The sequence below is a fragment of the Pungitius pungitius genome, chromosome 5 (genome assembly GCF_949316345.1).
Source record: "Pungitius pungitius chromosome 5, fPunPun2.1, whole genome shotgun sequence".
In the NCBI taxonomy this organism is placed as follows: domain Eukaryota; kingdom Metazoa; phylum Chordata; class Actinopteri; order Perciformes; family Gasterosteidae; genus Pungitius; species Pungitius pungitius.
The window spans coordinates 15,684,868-15,703,242 of NC_084904.1; the positions used below are offsets into that span (position 1 = coordinate 15,684,868).

The 18,375-nt window shown below is 43.1% G+C and overlaps 1 protein-coding gene and 1 long non-coding RNA gene across 3 annotated transcripts in view; one reads left to right on the plus strand and one right to left on the minus strand.

Annotated features, from left to right (window-relative positions):
* The window catches only part of LOC119224537 (probable E3 ubiquitin-protein ligase HECTD4), a 39,328-nt gene extending 21,065 nt beyond the window's left edge, over positions 1 to 18,263 (minus strand). The window contains exons 1-26 of one of the 2 annotated variants that reach the window (XM_037481585.2): positions 17,535 to 18,263; positions 13,795 to 14,348; positions 12,152 to 12,241; positions 11,940 to 12,067; positions 11,432 to 11,540; positions 10,767 to 10,905; positions 10,421 to 10,591; positions 10,134 to 10,326; positions 9,866 to 10,027; positions 5,433 to 5,546; positions 5,182 to 5,322; positions 4,855 to 5,090; positions 4,623 to 4,765; positions 4,399 to 4,469; positions 4,202 to 4,307; positions 3,932 to 4,052; positions 3,701 to 3,823; positions 3,171 to 3,295; positions 2,654 to 2,807; positions 2,444 to 2,547; positions 2,041 to 2,239; positions 1,813 to 1,932; positions 1,617 to 1,721; positions 1,206 to 1,369; positions 744 to 989; positions 77 to 269 (exon numbers count right to left, since the gene is read on the minus strand). In XM_037481585.2, the coding sequence (XP_037337482.2) occupies positions 77 to 269; positions 744 to 989; positions 1,206 to 1,369; positions 1,617 to 1,721; positions 1,813 to 1,932; positions 2,041 to 2,239; positions 2,444 to 2,547; positions 2,654 to 2,807; positions 3,171 to 3,295; positions 3,701 to 3,823; positions 3,932 to 4,052; positions 4,202 to 4,307; positions 4,399 to 4,469; positions 4,623 to 4,765; positions 4,855 to 5,090; positions 5,182 to 5,322; positions 5,433 to 5,546; positions 9,866 to 10,027; positions 10,134 to 10,326; positions 10,421 to 10,591; positions 10,767 to 10,905; positions 11,432 to 11,540; positions 11,940 to 12,067; positions 12,152 to 12,241; positions 13,795 to 14,348; positions 17,535 to 17,681 (4,158 nt within the window). In that variant the 5' untranslated portion in view covers positions 17,682 to 18,263. Of the gene's footprint in view, positions 1 to 76; positions 270 to 743; positions 990 to 1,205; positions 1,370 to 1,616; positions 1,722 to 1,812; positions 1,933 to 2,040; positions 2,240 to 2,443; positions 2,548 to 2,653; positions 2,808 to 3,170; positions 3,296 to 3,694; positions 3,824 to 3,931; positions 4,053 to 4,201; positions 4,308 to 4,398; positions 4,470 to 4,622; positions 4,766 to 4,854; positions 5,091 to 5,181; positions 5,323 to 5,432; positions 5,547 to 9,865; positions 10,028 to 10,133; positions 10,327 to 10,420; positions 10,592 to 10,766; positions 10,906 to 11,431; positions 11,541 to 11,939; positions 12,068 to 12,151; positions 12,242 to 13,794; positions 14,349 to 17,534 lie in introns of both variants that reach the window. The other variant, XM_037481584.2, reaches the window with a different exon arrangement.
* On the plus strand, positions 7,114 to 9,447 carry LOC134129075 (uncharacterized). Its single transcript, XR_009956268.1, has 2 exons — positions 7,114 to 8,245; positions 8,336 to 9,447. It is a non-coding gene; the product is annotated as an uncharacterized LOC134129075 (long non-coding RNA).
* Positions 18,264 to 18,375: the final 112 nt, after the last annotated feature.

The following is an 18,375-nucleotide window of genomic DNA, read 5'->3' on the forward strand; positions in this document are numbered from 1 at the left end:
CTTGTATTGACTAGCAAGCAAATGTAACTTGAGCCTATTTATTCATAAAAGCCTAACTGTGCTAACAGAAGCTCACCTGCAGCTGCCGCTCCATAGCATTGATCTTCTTGAAGGTCTCCGCCATGATCTTACAGACCAGATCATACTCCTCGGCATGGTCCTCTCGGTACTGGTAGTTGACTAGCGACTGAAGGGCATCCACCAAGCTGAGGTGTTTTATGACACAGGATACTATGACCTCTTCTGTAACATCTGGCCGGATCACCTCCCTTAAAGAAAAAAATGGTTGAGTAACAAAATTATGATTTTGACAAGAAAAGCTTTACATCACATTTGCTATCCTATAGACAAATACAAATTAACCACTTGTGGCTGAATGGGGAGAGCTGCCAACAATTTATGATTTATATATTGATATATTGATATGAATTGAATAATTTACTTTAGACTTTTGTACATCTTGTTCATAAATACTTTATTTTAAGGCATGATTGGTGATCTGAATTACAAAGGAGTTTATAAGGATATTTTATTCTGTGTAAAACAGTATTTTCTTTAAAAATTGTTGGCATGGATCTGTACACTAGATACATTTGCCCAGTCTTAGAAAGTGTTACTTCACTTCTCTTTCGTACTTGTAAAAGCACTTGAACATTTTAGCAATGTTTTTACACTGTGTTTTTCTATTAAGCACAATGATGCTACATGCATACCCTGTGAACCGGGACAGCATGACCTCTTACTTGATGCTGGGACGGAATTGTGGCCGAGCCCTTCCAGAAACCTCTCGTAGCCTACCCATGATGCCTGGAGGGAGGCGGATACGAGGCAAGTCAAAGTAAGACCCAGGCATGAGGCCTGGGGGTGGGATGAGCACATCAGAGGGGTACGTGAACTCTCGATCCTCCTCGATAGTGAGTGGCAGAGGGGAAGGGCTTGGTGTGAGAGCAGGAGATATTGCGCCATTCGCTTCCACCTGCCACTGACACCTAAAGAGTAAAAGAACGGTCATCAGTCTTTGTTGCCAGCAGGTGTTTTTGGTTGCTAGACAGAAGAACCTGTATTGATCGTGGTTATTTGTATGCACCAATCACCAAGCCAAATTCCTTGCCTGTACAAACATGATTGTACACTACTATATTTATCACATTGGCAATCAATATCACTTGGACACATTTGGTCTTTTTTCCATTTAACAGTGTCACCTTTGCAGCAGCTTTGAGCAGAGCAGAACCTGGCAGGCTTCCTCCTCTCTTGTCACCTCTGGCCCGTTGTACAGAATTCGCAGCATTGAGCAAGCCAGCACTGACAGACCCAGGGCAAGGTCTGCCAGGAAGGGGAGACCTCCAGAGACATCCTCGGATGACTCCTGAAGGAGAAAACAAATAGTGTCTTTACATTACATTACATGTCATGTCATTTAGCTGACGCTTTTATCCAAAGCGACGTACAATAAGTGCATTTCCACATAGAGATACAAACTCTGAAGAACAAGTAACAAGAAAGTACATTTTTCATCAAATAAGCAGTTTAAAAACATGTTAGCACCAGAATGACCGCTGGTTATTCTTTTAACAACGATATCACAGACGTTCAAGGCCGGTCACATGTTTTACCTGAGCTCTGACAGTGCAGGAGAACCCCCACATGGCTTTATCGGGAGTGTTGTGTTCACGTCCGCTCCTCATCTCAAAGGAGAACGTCACTGTGTCTCCTTCAACCTAAAACAGAACACAGGCAATATGTAGCGCTTTAATACTGCATGTGCCCTGTGTGTTCAGGGGGTAGATTTTGCGAAACAGCTGCTTTTACCTTGACAAGGTCTTTGGGCCACCCTGTCCCCAGGACGCTGCGGCTGCCATAACCCAGAGTGTTCCCCCCGTACTCGGTTACTTTACGGCTGTTGGTGTTGGGACCAGCATAGATAACTAACTAAAATAGTGGAGAATACGTTTAGTGCAAAATATCCCCCAACAAATAGCACACAATGTAGGTAAGAGTTTCCGGGGATGAAGGGCAGTGTATCGTGAGAGTCTCTACCTTGTCGTAGTCGTACTGTGAGGAACAGCGAGAATCAAAACGAAGGTACAGACAGCGGGCCCCTGGGATGTGCACCGTCTCTTTGAACTTGTAATTGTCCCTCACAGGGTGCACCGTCTCTACAGTCTTCCCAGCAGCCCATGGGGCAGGGATCTTCAGCCCAGTCAGGAAACCGGGCTCTTCCCGTTCGTCAAGGATTCTTATATCAAAGGATTACAAGTAAATGTGTGCTTTAGTGAGAGAAGGATGACACATCTGCCATTAAACGTAACAACGTAACTTCTATGCTCATTCCTTCATTAAAATACTGAATTATGCAGCAAAGCGATCCAATACATAATTAGGTGGATTCAATTAGTCAAGAATTAACTGAACATTCTCATGGTCGACCATGCAAACATACTTGTCCTCAGCAGCGCATGCCTTCGCCCCCAGCCCAAGAGAGCCCCCCGTAGGTGGAGCCTCTTCAGTGAACAGTGGAGACTGGGTCTTCAGTACTAAAGCGGTCTGGAAAAAAAGATTGGAAAGAAATACTTGAATGACAACATATTTTTCTACTCAAGAATCTTTCATTTAATGCATAAATTGCCTTTTGAACTGGCAAGACCCCCACCTGGCTGGTGTAGAGGACCAGCTGCACCAACTGGGGCATGAGAGCGTCAGCGAGCGTGAGGGTCTGCAGGTTTGGGTGCATCAGAGAGGTGAGCAACACGGGCAGCAGGTGCCCAAGCATGGTGGCCTTGGTTACCTGTTCCAGGCCTTTCAACCTGAACAACATGAAGAGAGAAGGCACAGATTGAATGTCAGGGTGATGCATGGAAAGAAGGTAACATCTGTAAGGTCAAATAAAGGCATGGTAATGCATCCATAGAATATTTCTCGCTCTTTTATTCTTTGTAAATTTAGCAAAATCTTGCATCACACTGAAATAGTGCATTAGAGCTATGTCTGGTTGTACTTTTTCTCAGTAACATGGTTTTATCATTATACAGTGGAGATTACAGGTTAACATAAAAAGTCTGCTCATGCAAAAATAATAAAGAAAGTAGTAGATAATAAGATTGTATACAGCAGCTAGTTTGGCCGGGTTACCAGTAACAGTAATAAAAAAAAGTTAAAAAGGAAGTTACCTGGTTTCTCTGTCAACAATGTCACTGTTTATGAGAGCTGTGGTCACCTGCTGAAGGGTCTCCAGCACTTCATCACATCCCACCAAGATCTTGGTTGCGAGGGATAAGATGCTGCATTGCAGCTCCTGGGGACACCACACACAATTTGCCCAAACTTACATAACACTGCTTTCAAGATTTCCAATGATCACCATGTGATACAGAAGTTATACAAACAGAAATGCTTTACTTTGATGTCTCCATATTAAAAAAAACATTTATTTGCTCAATCTGAGCTGAATAATCCCATGAGACTCTCCCGCTTTTATCAATAACTATTATTAGTGATAAGAAGAAGAAACCAAAATAACCATAGTTTGTAGATCACTATTAACGGATATCACTATGAGTGCAATGAGCACTTATGACTATGTAGTGTAGTAAAAGAACATTCTTCTCCCGTTTGCCTCGTTTGGTGGGTTGGTCTCTCATTGACACACAGACTCCACGTGCACAGAGGTAGGGGTATTAAAGGGGGTGTTTACCTGTACCTTCATTGTTTCCCCTTGTATGGAGTTGTCACTGTCGTCGCTATCGTCCGGACGGATAAGGATGGTGTTACTGAGGAGGTGGTTCTGAACCGCCATGAGGTAGCGGAGGCAAGGCGAGACCACCTAGAGAGAGGGAAAACCACCCCTAGTTTGTACAAGTGCAATATAACAATATAAGTGGTTGTAATCAACACAGGTGGCGTTTCGTTCCGCTAAACTGATCTGTCTTACTGGTACTGTAGAAAGCAGCTTCTGGAAGTCGTCCCGGGCGACAGTCTGACATTTGGTAATGATGAGGCAGGATTCCCGGACTACAGTCTTAAGGATGCAGTGCAGCAGCTCATCATTCAATCTGAAAGATACATTTTTTGTAATTCACAACTACAGGAACATCTACAGGGAGTAAACTTGTGTTTTTAAGCTCTGATATGACATCTGCCCCGTTATTATAAAGCCATTGAAAATGATATTGTACAATACGGTAACAGAACAGATTCTTACCTGTAGTAGTCCTCTTCTTCACTACCAAATCTATTCTTCTGCAGTTGGTCTGCCAAGTTGGTAAGGATGACATCACGAAGTTGAGACAGCCCACTGTTCCTTTCACCTGAGTGTCACATAGAAAAACAAACATTTTTTATTAATTTCCCAGTCTAAATGGAAGACAAGTCAAAATGTGTCTTTACGGTCATAGTCACCTTCAGTTAAAACCAGTTTCAGCAGTTTGTTGAGTTCAGCCTCCCCCTGATATAAAGTATTTAGGCCTGAACTACAGAGACAGTGAAGAAGTAAACAAATAAAACCATTATGATCATTAATTATGCAGGAAATGCCATTTTAAAAACTATTATTACTGTGTATATCCATTCTAAATAACATCTATAAATCCCATACATATATGTATGTGGGATTTCTGACTTACCTGATGGCCAGGCACACTTCTTTCTGAATCTCTGCTCCTATCTGATCCATTGGAGCCATGAGTAGCTGCCACAGGAGTAGACCTGAACGACGCACACTCTCCCGATTCTGCTCTGACTGAGGATTGAAAAACTTAAACACCACCTGAACAGAATAGAAAAAACACATCAAAAACACAGGAAAAGGTTGAGTAATTCTAAGAAAAACTTTCCCCGGCGAAACAGCTGACTGACCTGGAACACCACCAAGATGCAGCGGATGATGCACGTATCTCCCTTGACCATGGCCTTCTCCATGATGTCACAGATGCAGCTGAAGTGACGTGCCTCGATGGGATGTTGTTTACCCAGTAGGGCCCCCAAGGGCAAGGTGTTGCTGCTAGCCGCCAGCAGGTTGAGCTGATGGATACACATGGCACCGACATGATGAAGCAGCTGGTTGATCACCTCACCAGTGGCGACAGTTTCCTCTGTGAAAGGACAAGATATTGCATATGTTCATATTTCTGAGTTGAACTGATACAAAGAGCATGTGGCTGTTTCCAGACAGGATTTATCTACCTTTGGGTTCCTTGATGACATGGCTGACACCGAGCCTATGGCACAGATGATGAAAGGCTTGGTTCCCAGGATTGCACCATTGATCGATGTAATCACTGGAGCAGGTCCAGATCAAGTTGTTCAGTGCGTCATAACAAGCTCCTAAGAAGCCAAACATTGCAGGACGATATGTCACTTAAAAGGGCCACTGCGTTGTGTGACTATCCTCTGTGAGCTTGACACATAAGAGTAGAACGTAACAGAAAACTCACCGAGCCCAGCCACCTGGGCTCCTCTTCCTAAAGAACTGCCAGGCGCATCAATGAGGTCTGCACGGCTGCTGAACTGACCGTCAGCCAGGTTGAAGACCAAGCTGGAAGCCAATACTGACCAAAAATGAAAAGTTAATGTACTATAATGTAAAATGTCAATGAAGTAGGTAACTGTATAGTACAAATCATTGGGCAGTTTTAAACATAACTTTTCATTCATCATTCAAAATCACAAATAATGCAAATCATTTATTTACCACAACTACATCTGCATTGAAATGTGTTTGTGCATGTTGTCATTCTTTAGACAAAAGTGTTCATTATTTAACACTGCAGCCGAAACATCAAAGGTGCCCCCGCCCCCCCCATTAAGAAAGATGCTGTATGCATTAACGTTAAGGGCACAGGAGGGTTGAAGTTATACATCATTAATTAGGGCCTGAGCCGACTGCAAGTCGGGCGAAAGCCCTATTGAAATTGCAAGAATTCTTCTTCTTCTTTTTATTATTTCGCCACTTCGAACGCACTTTCGGGGACTTCATCATGTTCAAAAACTCTTGAATTTTTGCACGCGCATCAGAAGTGCGCAAAATTGACGTATGATTGGGGTCCCGCAATTAGAGGAGAAAAAAAAGATCTCTCTAGCGCCCCCCAAAGTGGCCGCAATGTTAATTTTTTTTTTTACTTTTACCGATCGACTTGAAACCTTTTCACACAAGTTCTCTTGGATGTGCTGTACACAAAAAAAATTATGGTATGCAAATGCGCCTACCGTTTTATGGCCGCCATTTTGAATTTTGTGAAAAACACGTTTTTGCGAACTCCTCCCAGACGCTTGGTCCGATTCTTACGAAATCTTCAGCAAAATGATCGTTGGCTCGATGCGATCAAAAGTTATTGAAAGAATGTTGATATCTCATTTTTCAATAAAGTTATGGACCAATGAAGTTTGTAGGTTTGTGTCCTGAAAATTCAAAGGCCTATAACTTTTTTTTTTTCTAACCGTCATTTTCACCAAATTTTGAGGACATGTTCACATTGAGTCCTAGAACATCCCCAAATTTTCCCAGAATATTTGAACATTAGGGGGCGCTGTGGTGATTCTGTGTATTTTTGGCCATTTCCTTCAATTTTTGCATTTACAAACGAACGAACTCCTCCGAGAGTTTAAATCCGATCCATTTCAAAATCTGGCAACTGGTTCCTGACACCCTTGGGGTCAAAAGTTATTAAAATCAAGAGTTTTCATAAAACTACCTGGGCGTGAGCGTGCGTGCAGTTTGGACAATTTTGGAAGATTTTTTTCCAGAACGGAAAATGGTATAACTCCAAGGAACATTGATATTTCTGGCTATAAATGTATATTCATGATGCTTGTGTAGGCCTTTAAGTAATGCCATGCAGTGATTTTCGAAAAAGTATAGCGCCACCTATTGGCTTAGGTCAATGCAAAGTTTGTACATTTACATGTCCATTTCCTAGCCCTTTAATCTGATCAACTTCAAATCTGGGAATATAAGACGTAAGACTGTGACGATGGCTCACAGTGAGAATTGGGAGTTTTGGACCAACTTTGTTGCTGTGACGACGCTATCTCCGCATGAAAGTTCAAGCACATCTTCTGAGCCTCGGCACACTCCAAAACTCTTGAAAACCTCTGTGAGTATCCTACGTGATGACCTTTACAGACCTGATGTGCAGTTTTGGATCAAAAGTGAACAATTGCCTCCATTGCGCCCCCTGGAAGATTTTGACGAAGCCCCGCCCGCATCCTGTTTGACCGACAAGTCCGCTGATTTTTTACCAAATGTATTAAAGGGAGACTTAAAAAAGTCTCTGAGGAATTTTCTCTAAAACAAACAGGAAGGCAGTTATAATTTTTTTAGTGTGAATATTTCCTGTATTTTTGGCGGAGAGTGACCAATCCTATTTCAGTGACTTTTCGAATTCTCAAACCCATCAGAGGGTTTAGCTCTCCTGGTAAGAAACCGCCCCCCGATCCTATGGTCGTGAGATCGAGTCCCGACGAAATTTTTTTTGTTACTTCTTTTTTTAAACGCGTGTCCGGCTGATCTAACGGACAAAATGATTCAGGTAACTCTCCTTGCTGAGGTTTTTAAATAACTGTACACTTAGAGCAGCTGTGTCACACTCGTTTCAGCCACATACGGCTGCTGGGCACAGCTGCCGTATGTGTGGAGCTGGGGGAGACGTGAGTGACCTGGCGTTTGCCAGCTCTAACGTAATGTATTTCTGTTCAAAGTAACCGCTATTCATGTTTTGCACTTTGTACATCGCCCTTACTTAATTAATTAGACTCCTGATGTGACTTCAATTGTGTTTATTGAACAATGCTGCAAAATATAGTCCCCAAAAATCGCACTCTCCGCCATTTTGTATTGCGTAATCACAGTGAGCTGGTGGCTCCGTTGGGAAGCAACATACGGGTGGAGATGCAAACACGTTTTGTGATATTACGGGTTACTGTTAAGGTAAATAACTCCATCACCCAGCGTTCCCTAGTCTGTGTTGAAGGACATGCGCAGAGCAGCGCGCGGCAGACCCCGGGGGTAGCATTACAGCGGACTGTGCTAGTTTAGCAAAGTATAGCTCGTGGAGTGCTAGGCGGGGTCTCCTCGCTAGCTAGTGAAGTGTTTAGCTAACTTTAGAAACGTTATCAGCTCGTCACCAACGCCGAAGGCTTCACCGCGAACGCAAACGGCAGCCAGCCGCCTTGCCTCTACAGCCAGTGATGTGCCCGGAGCTCAACGGCTTTCTCCCCCCTCTCTCTCCCACGCCACTAACAGACGTTTGTGAGTATTGGCCACAAGTGCCACAAGTGACGCCACCTTGTCCACCCACAGCAACGGGGCCAGCAAGTGTGACTCCTTTTTTTTTAACAGAACGGGCAGAACCGTGAGCTGCGAGTGGACATAATACTGAGGACGCAGTGTGAACAACATTGGACATTATTGTATACAAGGATCTCTTCGTTATGGGTAGTCTTGAATGATGTTATTTCATGTTTTCCTGCATTCAGTTAAGAGCAACAGTGTTAAGCTTGGCCTGTCGTTTGCCGCATCCATGGCTCTATGTTGCTAATGACTGTCACACACATTGGAATGCATGGATGTTGTTACGGGGGATTTATCTGTTGTGTTCTGGTTAATGAGTTAGAATAACTCTCAATTGAGCAGGACCGGTGTGCCCCTGTTAAAGCTTTAACTTAATGTATTTCTGTTCAAAGTAAGCTCTATTCAGGTTATGGACTTTAATAACACTCCTCATGTAACTTTACATGTCTTTAATGAATACAGGATGTAATATTTGTTCAGTATGCAGGGGCAGTATATTTCATTTGTCATGTTGTACATATTTTGTTTTTTTACATGAGAATATGCTTCGGTACATGCTGAGTTAATGAATATACATTCTAAAGTGCAATGTTCATATGTGAATAAGAGTTGTATACGTTTTATGATAGTCAATATGGTGTGGAAATGTCTCATGTAGTTGGTCAATTGGAACTATATTAGGCAGTAATAACAGCTATGGTTTTTATCTTAAAACAAAAAAGGATAACTCTGTTGGACAACTACTCAATTGTCTTGACGACATATAGGCCTGGATGGCTTGGAACTTTTTTAATTTTAATGACTTGGGTCAATGCAAAGTTTCTACATGGCTTAACTGATTCAAACTGAACTTACCAATATATTAAGCCCTGGAGGAAGAGCGTATCTTAGTCAATGTATTATTAATTATTTCATTCAGCAAAGCTCTCTTCAGGAAGACAGCCACGTCGTCATCCAGCGGGTTTGGTTAAAAAGTTAACATATCTTGATGGAGCAAAAGAGGTGGGGTTAGCTGTCGTCCTTGTACCTCGACTAAACCAAGGTGTGAATTAACCTTGATTGAGACTGCGTCTATAAGATATACAGGACAAGAAAAATGCACTGGATGTAAACTGTACGCGTGTTGAATCAATTATACGGACGCAAACTGGAGAACGAGACGAGCGTTTCCTGTGATTCTTGCGCTTCAGACTCTACCTTTATTTTACAGGAATGCATCTTTTTGTTATCGTGGTCATCGTGCCCGAGACCCCTAACGATTCCTCCGCAGGTCTTTTGCAGCGGGGCAACAGCCCGGCGTCGGTGGATTCCGTTCGCAAGGCCGCAGATTCAGGTTTGAATGGCAGCCCCGAGAGTGATTTGTTTAGTCTCTTTAGTCTTTTTTGACCCGCGAGCCCGGCCGACCGCCGCCCCACCCCAACGTGCGAGAATAGGCGAAGGCCCGTTCATCGCTGCTTGCAGCTTTAATTCTTGATTTGTTTTTCCACATGAATGCCCCAGGTTTGTTCATTTTTTTCGCCACTGTACTACAAACACAGAACACTGAGGGTTTCCAAATGCCTGTGTGTGCACTCTTACTTTTGAGAGAGGACAGGCTGCTGGTACCTCCAAATAGGGAGCGTGTAGCAGAGCTCCCAGATACACCAGGAGGCGAGACCAGCATCACTAGATAGGTTCCACACACGTACATAGGGGTTTTTCTCAGGGTCTTTAGAGGGAGTCCACAGCTAGTGTTCACAGCTATGAAAGAGTTAAACAGAAAAGTGTCAGCAGAGAGTATACTAATCTATATCCGTTGCACGTTACTGCACATATGAATTTTTTTTTTAAGTTGCTGATGAATTACCCGACTGCTCCTCTTTGACAGTGTTGGTGATCGCGGAGCCTGTGAGAGCAGCCAATGTGGCAGAATGGGAGGCCCGGAAGCGTGACATTCGACTTAAGAGAAGCTCATTCAAGCACTTTGAAGACTCGCCTTCCTTGCGAGTCAGAATAACCCTCTCCTGCAAGATGTCTGCAACACACAACCCCGTCTGTGTCTGCACCACGGACATGGGAGAAGAGAAAATATCACGGCTGGACCTAAAACAAAACCTGACACTCTGCATGTGTGGCAGGGCAAATACTACTCACAGACAGGCGAAAGACATCCATAAACACAGAGTGGCCTTTCTGTGTCTTCTCATTGAGACTGGCTGGGGACCAGACCCAGTACAGGTAGGTCCCATCGGAGCAGAGGTGCAGCGTGGTCATGCTGCTGCCCACAGGGAAGTGGTGGGCTGGCATGGGCACAATCTGGCACACCTAAAAATCCCAGAGTAAACGTGAATCTTAACTATGGCTCTGCTTGTCATTTAAACAAAGAGCTGTTTGAACTTTAAATCACGCAAATCATCATCTTGTTTATTTGCATTATAGCTTCATTGCATCCTGAATAGAGAGAAATGCTGCCTGGTTGTGGTCCTCCAGTATACAGTACCTGCAGGGTGAAGGGGTCAATGACCTGGCACAGCTGATGAGGCTTGGCATCAAAAGAGGAGGGACGGTGGAAGAGGCGACCGCTGCAAAACACCACCCAGCCAGGCTCCAACTCTTCATTTCGACAGTACACAAAACCCCTGCACAAACACAAGACATATATTTATGTACACTGTATGTGTACTAATGGAAAACACGGTTTAATCAAGCCTCGTTTACCCTATTCAGGACTACCAATTGGACAATTGGTCATTCAAGAAAACAGCTGGCCAGCTAGTTCGCAACTGGTCCACAAAACTACATGTTGGCATGCAATTGCTAAGAATTCGTAGTGTGGGTCATAATAAGATGATTTCCTTTTAGGGATGTGTTCCCAGTTGTTGTCTCTGTGAGGAATCAAAGATATTTCTAGCCAACAATTAGCAAAACTAATGGTTAGGCAAATATATAATTTCTGAAATTGAATATATATAGTATATATATATATATATATATATATATACACACACACCTATGCAGGATGTATTGCAGGTATCAGTTTTACAGGAAATAACAGAGTGCAAAGGGATGCGTAAGTGTCAAGTGATATTTCTGGTGTTTCCCCTCTCTTTGTGCTTTTCTTCTCGCTTTTCTCTGAATGCCACTAAAGAAGAGGAGCCACTTTACCTCAGTGTCCCATGTAAACCAGAGCCCAGTTTGCTTAGTGCCCTCCCGGAGGAGTTGGTTGTGTACAGGTAGAGCCCGTCTGTGGCTAGACAGCGCCCAAGGTCTGTGTCTGCAACACACAGGGACATAAAGGATTCAATATTTGGATAACGATGGACAGAAAATTGTGATGAAAAGTAGGAGGAGGTATCAACAAGGAAGGGCAACAAGTGAAGAGTGGGAGCTGAACAAAGTTAAGACACCTGTATGTGAAGGCTTCAGGCAATCAAGTGTACTGGTATAATGTCAGGTTACTTACTCAAATATAAAGGTTAGTGAATACAACAGAAAAGCAGGACAGTATTATACATGGTAAATATTACTTATATGCTAAATATTTTCTATTTGCAAGCTGGAAAACAAAGACATGGCACCGAGACATAACTCGTCACTGACAGCTAAGAGAACTGCATCTGCTGTGCCTTGTTTTCTATGCTAAAACTGTATAGGCTGATACAGATGATTTTACCTTTATTCTCGCCTCCTGCAGCAGAATTATCAGGTGTAGGCAGCATGTCCTCAAAACCCCAGGACACACTGTGTTTGCCCCCCAGAAGGCAGGATGGAGAGCCTGGGCCTCCTTCCAGGAGCAGAAGTCTGAAGCAGGAGAGATAGAGGGTGGTTAAACTTCAGAAAGTAACTTGTATTTAACTTTCAAATTAACCGAAATGCCGTTTTCACCTGTACAGGACATCTGACACGGGGAGCTGGCCCAGGTCACTTTGTTTCTGCAGCAGGTGCACCGTGTGGATGAAGGTCTTAAGAGATCCCCTGGAAAAAATGTTTAACGGGTTAGTTAGAGGGCCTCATTGTGAGCTCAATGGGAAGCAATACTGGAACTGTGAGTGGAATAATACTCCGCTTGAATTATGTAGGGAAATCAATGTAATGTGTTTGGGAATTAAAATGCAACGTTTTTTGTATCAATGAAAACCCCTTTCCTATTAGAATCCAGCAGAGATATAATTTTGCCTGTCATTCCTCAGCCGGGGGTAATGAGCTACCAGCTTTACTAAGTCTGTGCATTCGTCATTTACTACTTCGCCTCATCCAAGACTGAACTATTGACTGAATGCATTCAAGTAATTCTAGATTAAAAGGAGATCAATGCAAGAATAGTTCTGCTGAAATGTTATCCGGCAGCTGTGAAAAATGAGCTTTAAAGATGGAGGGATAGTTATCAAGATTAGATTCATTAATAATAATAAATATATATATATATATATATATAGGGCTTGGAGAACTTTTAGCGCAAACAACCTCTTGTGTGGCAAAAGGGAAGCTAAAAGATGTAAGAATATCCATGTGGATCACCAACATGTCACAGTGTTACTGGGAAACCGGTATGATCAAGGGAAAGGTATGTTTGATCCTCTGATATGTGTTTAATAATCATAATCCCCTTCTCTGGCTGACTGTAAATATCTTAACAACTGATGTCCACGCATGTTGCGACACAGTCTTTTTGCCTAGTTCCCCTTCTCTTTAATTAGCACCCACAGAGGGTGAAAAGGGCTGGATGATTCCCACAACAAAGAGCCCTCAGCCCTAACAGAGGCTGAACAAAGAGGAGAGAGTTCTGGTTTTGACGTGTCAAGATCAGTTGTCGCCAGCAGAAGTCAGAGTTCAGGGGGCAACTGCATGGAAACGAGCACATTCTGCTCTTTTGCAGGCTTTGCAGGCTAGGTGACAAACGGACAAAACAAACATTGCCCTGATAGAGCCGACACTGAGGCCACAAATTTAGGTATGAATATAAATATCAAATCAACAAACACCATTTATCATCTCAGTGTGAAATAAAGCTTTACTGGCAATCGTTATCAGCAATATTTTGCGACACGAATTGTTTATGTGCCTAAAGGTCACGGGGCTCAGAAGGATGACAAATCGTGGGACAGGTGATCAGACAGAAATCTGTTAAACAAATTGTTACTAGTAGTTCAAACCATTAAAAGTACTAATGATAATGTTTATTTTAGTCCATATTAATACAATTCAAATTGTGTGTTCATAAGAAAAAACCCTTAAAAATTACTATACCAAGTTAATGGGTAAGAATTTAAAGTTTTGATGGCTTACACTGACATCGAAGCAGTAGAAACTACGTTAAGGAATTAGGCAAAATAAATAGTCTGAATGTAGACCAGCTGCTATCGTCCAACAAGAAAAAGGGAAATATGAATCATTACTGATCAGTAGTTAGTACCAATGGCAAAGAAAATGATCAGGGATCTGAGGTTAACTGAATTTTGATGGTTGAATTCACATGTATACTTGGAAGTATGAAGGGGTGACAGCAAGGAGTAAATGCTCCGCCTCACCTGGCACACGCGAGCGCCACGAGTGCAGCGGCGGCGTTCTCCCTCTGCCTGTGCGTGTGGAGGACCTGCGTCGGAGCCGGCCCCTGTGGTTGGCCTGACTCCTTGGCGCCATCTTCCAGCCAGGAGCAGAGCAGCCCCTCGAGGCCATTGAGGCAGTCGGCCGGCTCTTTGCTGAGGCTGAGCGGCTGGCAGTCCCGGAGGCAGGCCAGCAGGACTTCGGCGGTGACGCCGCAGAGCGCCGGGTCACTGCGCGTCTGGGACTGCAACAGGGGAAAGACCAGCAGCAGGCCGACGCGGGACGTGAAGGGCGCCTGCTCAGGCTGCTGAAGCAGACCTTGCCTTTTGAGCAAGGTCAAGGTCTCCTCGTCGGCCCCGCCGGTCCCCTCTCGCTCCTGCTGCTCCTCCAGGGCCAGCTGCCGCTGCGCCCCCCACAGGCCGCGCAGAGCATTGAGACGGTACTCCAGCAGGCGTGCGTACGCGTTGCTCTGATTCCCGCAGACGGCGCGCAGGCGCTCGGCGAGCTCTGCTGGGTTCTTTGTCTCAAATGTTAGAATCTGGAGGAGAGGGAAAGATAGCAAAGACGAAAAGAAGGTGGGGAAACAAGCTTGCTTTAACAACTGTTGAGTATTTCACTGTATTTTTTTTATTTTATTTTTTTATAAAACTTCAGAGACGACGGACCCTCACTCCATGTGATTACTCGCCTGGTCTCTCTAATGCTTATTAGCTTATCCACTTGAGTGTGAATATTCATTCAGAAAACGTATAAATGATGAGCAAAACTTGGGGGGCGTGTTCTACTTTACCTGATGATCATGGTATATAAACATTTTAGGCTAATGTGCATTCAATTATTTTCTTGAAACAAATTTGCTCTTCCATGGCTATAATCCATCGGTAGAACTTGAATTACCTCCTCTAACCTCTGGTGTCTACAGTTCTGCAAAAGAGATAGCAAAACACATTTGGGATATCCCATCACCAGTGAAACAATGTGCCTCATGTGCACTTAGGCAGCACTTTCAGCTATTGATTCCACTCTGTGGCCCAAGAATCATGGACTAGAAAAAAAAATCCATTATACCATTTAGCAGGCACAATTTGTATTGATTCAATTTTTTTAAAAAGCTACTAATGTTACAGTAACACGCCTTGACTGGATGCTGGGCCTTACTCTGCAGAACTCTGCGTGTGGGTAAAAATAGTTAGCATCACAACACCTACGAAGACAGCCCTGAATGACTAAACAGGAACCAGAATTTGACCTTGAACGTGAGGACAGACCATCAGTATGTTTCTCTATGAGCTCGGATCGACCAAACACAGGAAGGTTGACAACAACAGACATGGCTGATTCATTTGTATACAGATGTGTTATATAAATGTGAAAATACAGTTTTTATAACATAATAATAAATATGGCTTGACTTTTTACATTTGTATGTCCACAATCCAATTTTGAAAAAGTTTTAATTTACATGCCAACTTGATAAGTCTAACCCACATAGGCTACATGTTGCTCAGGTTAAATCATCTGAGGGTTCCTGTGGCCATTATTTAACAATAATAATGTAATACTGTCGCCACCAAATTTATGGAAGTTGAGAATTCAGACTCCATAAAATCCCGTACGTCCTAAGTTTAACAATGTTGTGGCCCTTGTTTTAGATCATCTTAACTGGCACTATTAAAATAAACTGTAATATTATGGAGTAGCTTAAACAAAAAGCTGAGTTAGGAAAGGTCAGAAGCCGTGTCACTGACTCAAACATGGCCACATTAATTAACCAGTGGCTTGTCATCTTTCAAAGCTGCAGACATATGTACTCACACTAGGACAGCGTGTGGCTGATAGCTGAATAGTCAAGTAGCCATCTACAGTTGTTATGTTTCAATCAATAAAACTACTGCTTGACAAGTAATAGATTAATGATCATGCAACCAATACTAGTACAGAACATGAGGTTTCATTGAATTTGAAAATAACAAGCTGGTTATAATTAGCACCAGTAAAAAACCAAAAGGTCAAAAGAGGTTGTGTTGGTAATACAACCAGCTGAATTTGTACAGTTGCATTAAGCAAAACGTCAAAATTAGCTCAAGCAGGCCGTTTCTGTTGAGCAGCACAAGTCTGGCACCTATCTCAACATACTCCACACAACGAGTATCCCACTTTGAAGTGTGGAACTGTGCTAACGTCTCACTTCACCAATCACATAGCTTTGAGTTTAACTACTGTTATGGCATTATCTAACAGACTCGTGATGTGGAATATTAGCACAGTGCCTGTATGCATTTCTAGGAGGTATTGATTTTACTCTGTGTTCAAATCAATTCTAACAAGACATTTGTGAATCTAAATCAGGAATATGCAAGGATTCCCTTATGTTAAAATTTAATAGATCCAAAAATGGACCAAAATATTGAGTTTTTTTCTGGTAAGTGTCATGCAGTGGAGACACTGAATTGATAATGTTTGATTGCAGGTGTAATCTCTAAAAGTTCAATACATGAGCGAGACAATCACATCGTGCTGGATGAACTATACACGCTATTTCATGTAATAAGCTATTGCAATAGATAACGGTGCCACACGTATGGACGCTAAATCAAGGAATCCTTGGATTAAGTTATTAACTATCACTATCGGTCCAATATTCATCACTATCTTCCACAGACATGGCATTAGAACCAATGAGGCAGGAATACTGGTGGACACGACTAGTTATAGCTTTATAACTTGGAAAAATACCGAAATATCGAGGATGCAACGTTAGTGGCTCGAAGTTTCGATCAGCATCACTGTAAATACTCTACAATGTAGATACATCACCACTTCCGGTTTCGAGACTATGCCTTCAAAATAAAAGCCTAAATGCAACTAAACATTTCCTGCACTACATTACATATTTTTTACTGAGAGTGAAATACATTCTGATTATCACAAGGCACAAAAAATAGGGACGATTGAGTTTTTATTAGAAATATAAGGGAGAAAAAGTCCACACTAGCCAAACAGCATACCTAACATCCAGCATGTGAAATAACATTGTTTCTATGTGTTAAGGGAACAGGAGTTCAGGCCGTCTGGGATAAAATCATTTTCTATGATCACTGTAGTTTGTGCTACACTTGGAGTGATCATAAAACACTCTAAATCGAGATTAAATTGTGTTGCTGCACTTCCACTTTTCAAATACCCAGAGAGCTGCATAATATTGTTTTATTAAACGTCTGTAGCTTAATAAGTTAAGCTTCCATGTTATAGTGGTGAACATTGGTCACCACACTGCTATTTTGGGATGCAAAGAGATGTTCGCTCTGTGGTGCAATCTGATAAGACAGCAGAAAACTGCTGCAGTGACACTAAAAGTTGAAGATTTGAAATTTGACACCTGGGGTGCAGCAATAAAAAAATATTTATAACCTCTTAGAGTTATTTAAATATATTATTGAATTGCAAAACCCTAAAAAATACTACATTGGTTGAGCGAACGTATATTTTGAAGGGGATGACAGGAAGTGATTTAACATTAGTCGTTAACTTGACAATAGCGTACAAGCAAGGATCTGGCTAATATTAGCTTTGCCTTAGTTATTAGGGTTCGTTGCAGCCCCAGCAGTGAAAAACACACGAAGAGCTTTATGTTGAAATAAACAAAAGACACCCACATCACAATGAGTGCGTTTTTCTATACGACGTATACAACATGTGCCTGCGCGAGATGGCATTCACCCACCTCCTGCTCGGTGTCCCCCTGCTCCGACACTCCAATCTCACTGGGCAGTTCGGCCAGATCCGTGACCCGAATGAGTCCGTCGTGAAGGAAAATGGTCTCCTCCTTCACCGAAAGCCACTGGGACGAATCCACAGCCCCGGAGCCCATAGCTCTCTCCTCCGGCAGTGATGCAAAAGGGGTCGAACATTAAAAATTCAGTGACAGAACGACAGAAACGCCCTAGTTCGCCGACTAGCGAGCAACAATAACATAACTGCCACCCTCTTATCTTGCGATAGTGTGCAACCAGGGTGGCCGAAACGCTAGCGCTGTGAGGCGCAAGCTACCGGAGGGCAGCCGTGCGGTGAACAGACAGTTGTTCCTCTTCGCATAGCCCGGGTGTCCGTGTCGTGCTAACTATAGCTGCTAGCCGTCTCGACGGGTCAACGCTAGCTGGAAGCGATGCTAACTTACCGTTACCGTTAGGTAGCGTTATAACGTTACCGAGCAGGGTGGGCGTGACACCCGTATTAAATCCGTTATATCGCCGCACCGTTTGTACGAGTGTCTTTTCGGGGCGACGAATGCATCGGCAGGACGCTCTTTTCTCAGCGAAAATGTGAACGCAGACGGCTCCGCTAGCGGCCCGGGCGCTCTGTCAGGGGCTGGAGAAGATATTGAGAAGCTCCCAGCTGTCAGTGCGACGCCATGTTTCCAAGGCCAACTTGCGGCTCCCAGCATGCACCGCGGGTCCGACTAAAAGCTGTCAAAAATTCATGAGTCGATTTCGGCTTCTTAATGACAAATCATTTTAAGGTAATAAGGCACATCATTCAGTTTTGAGGTTTGTCTTCAATTGTAT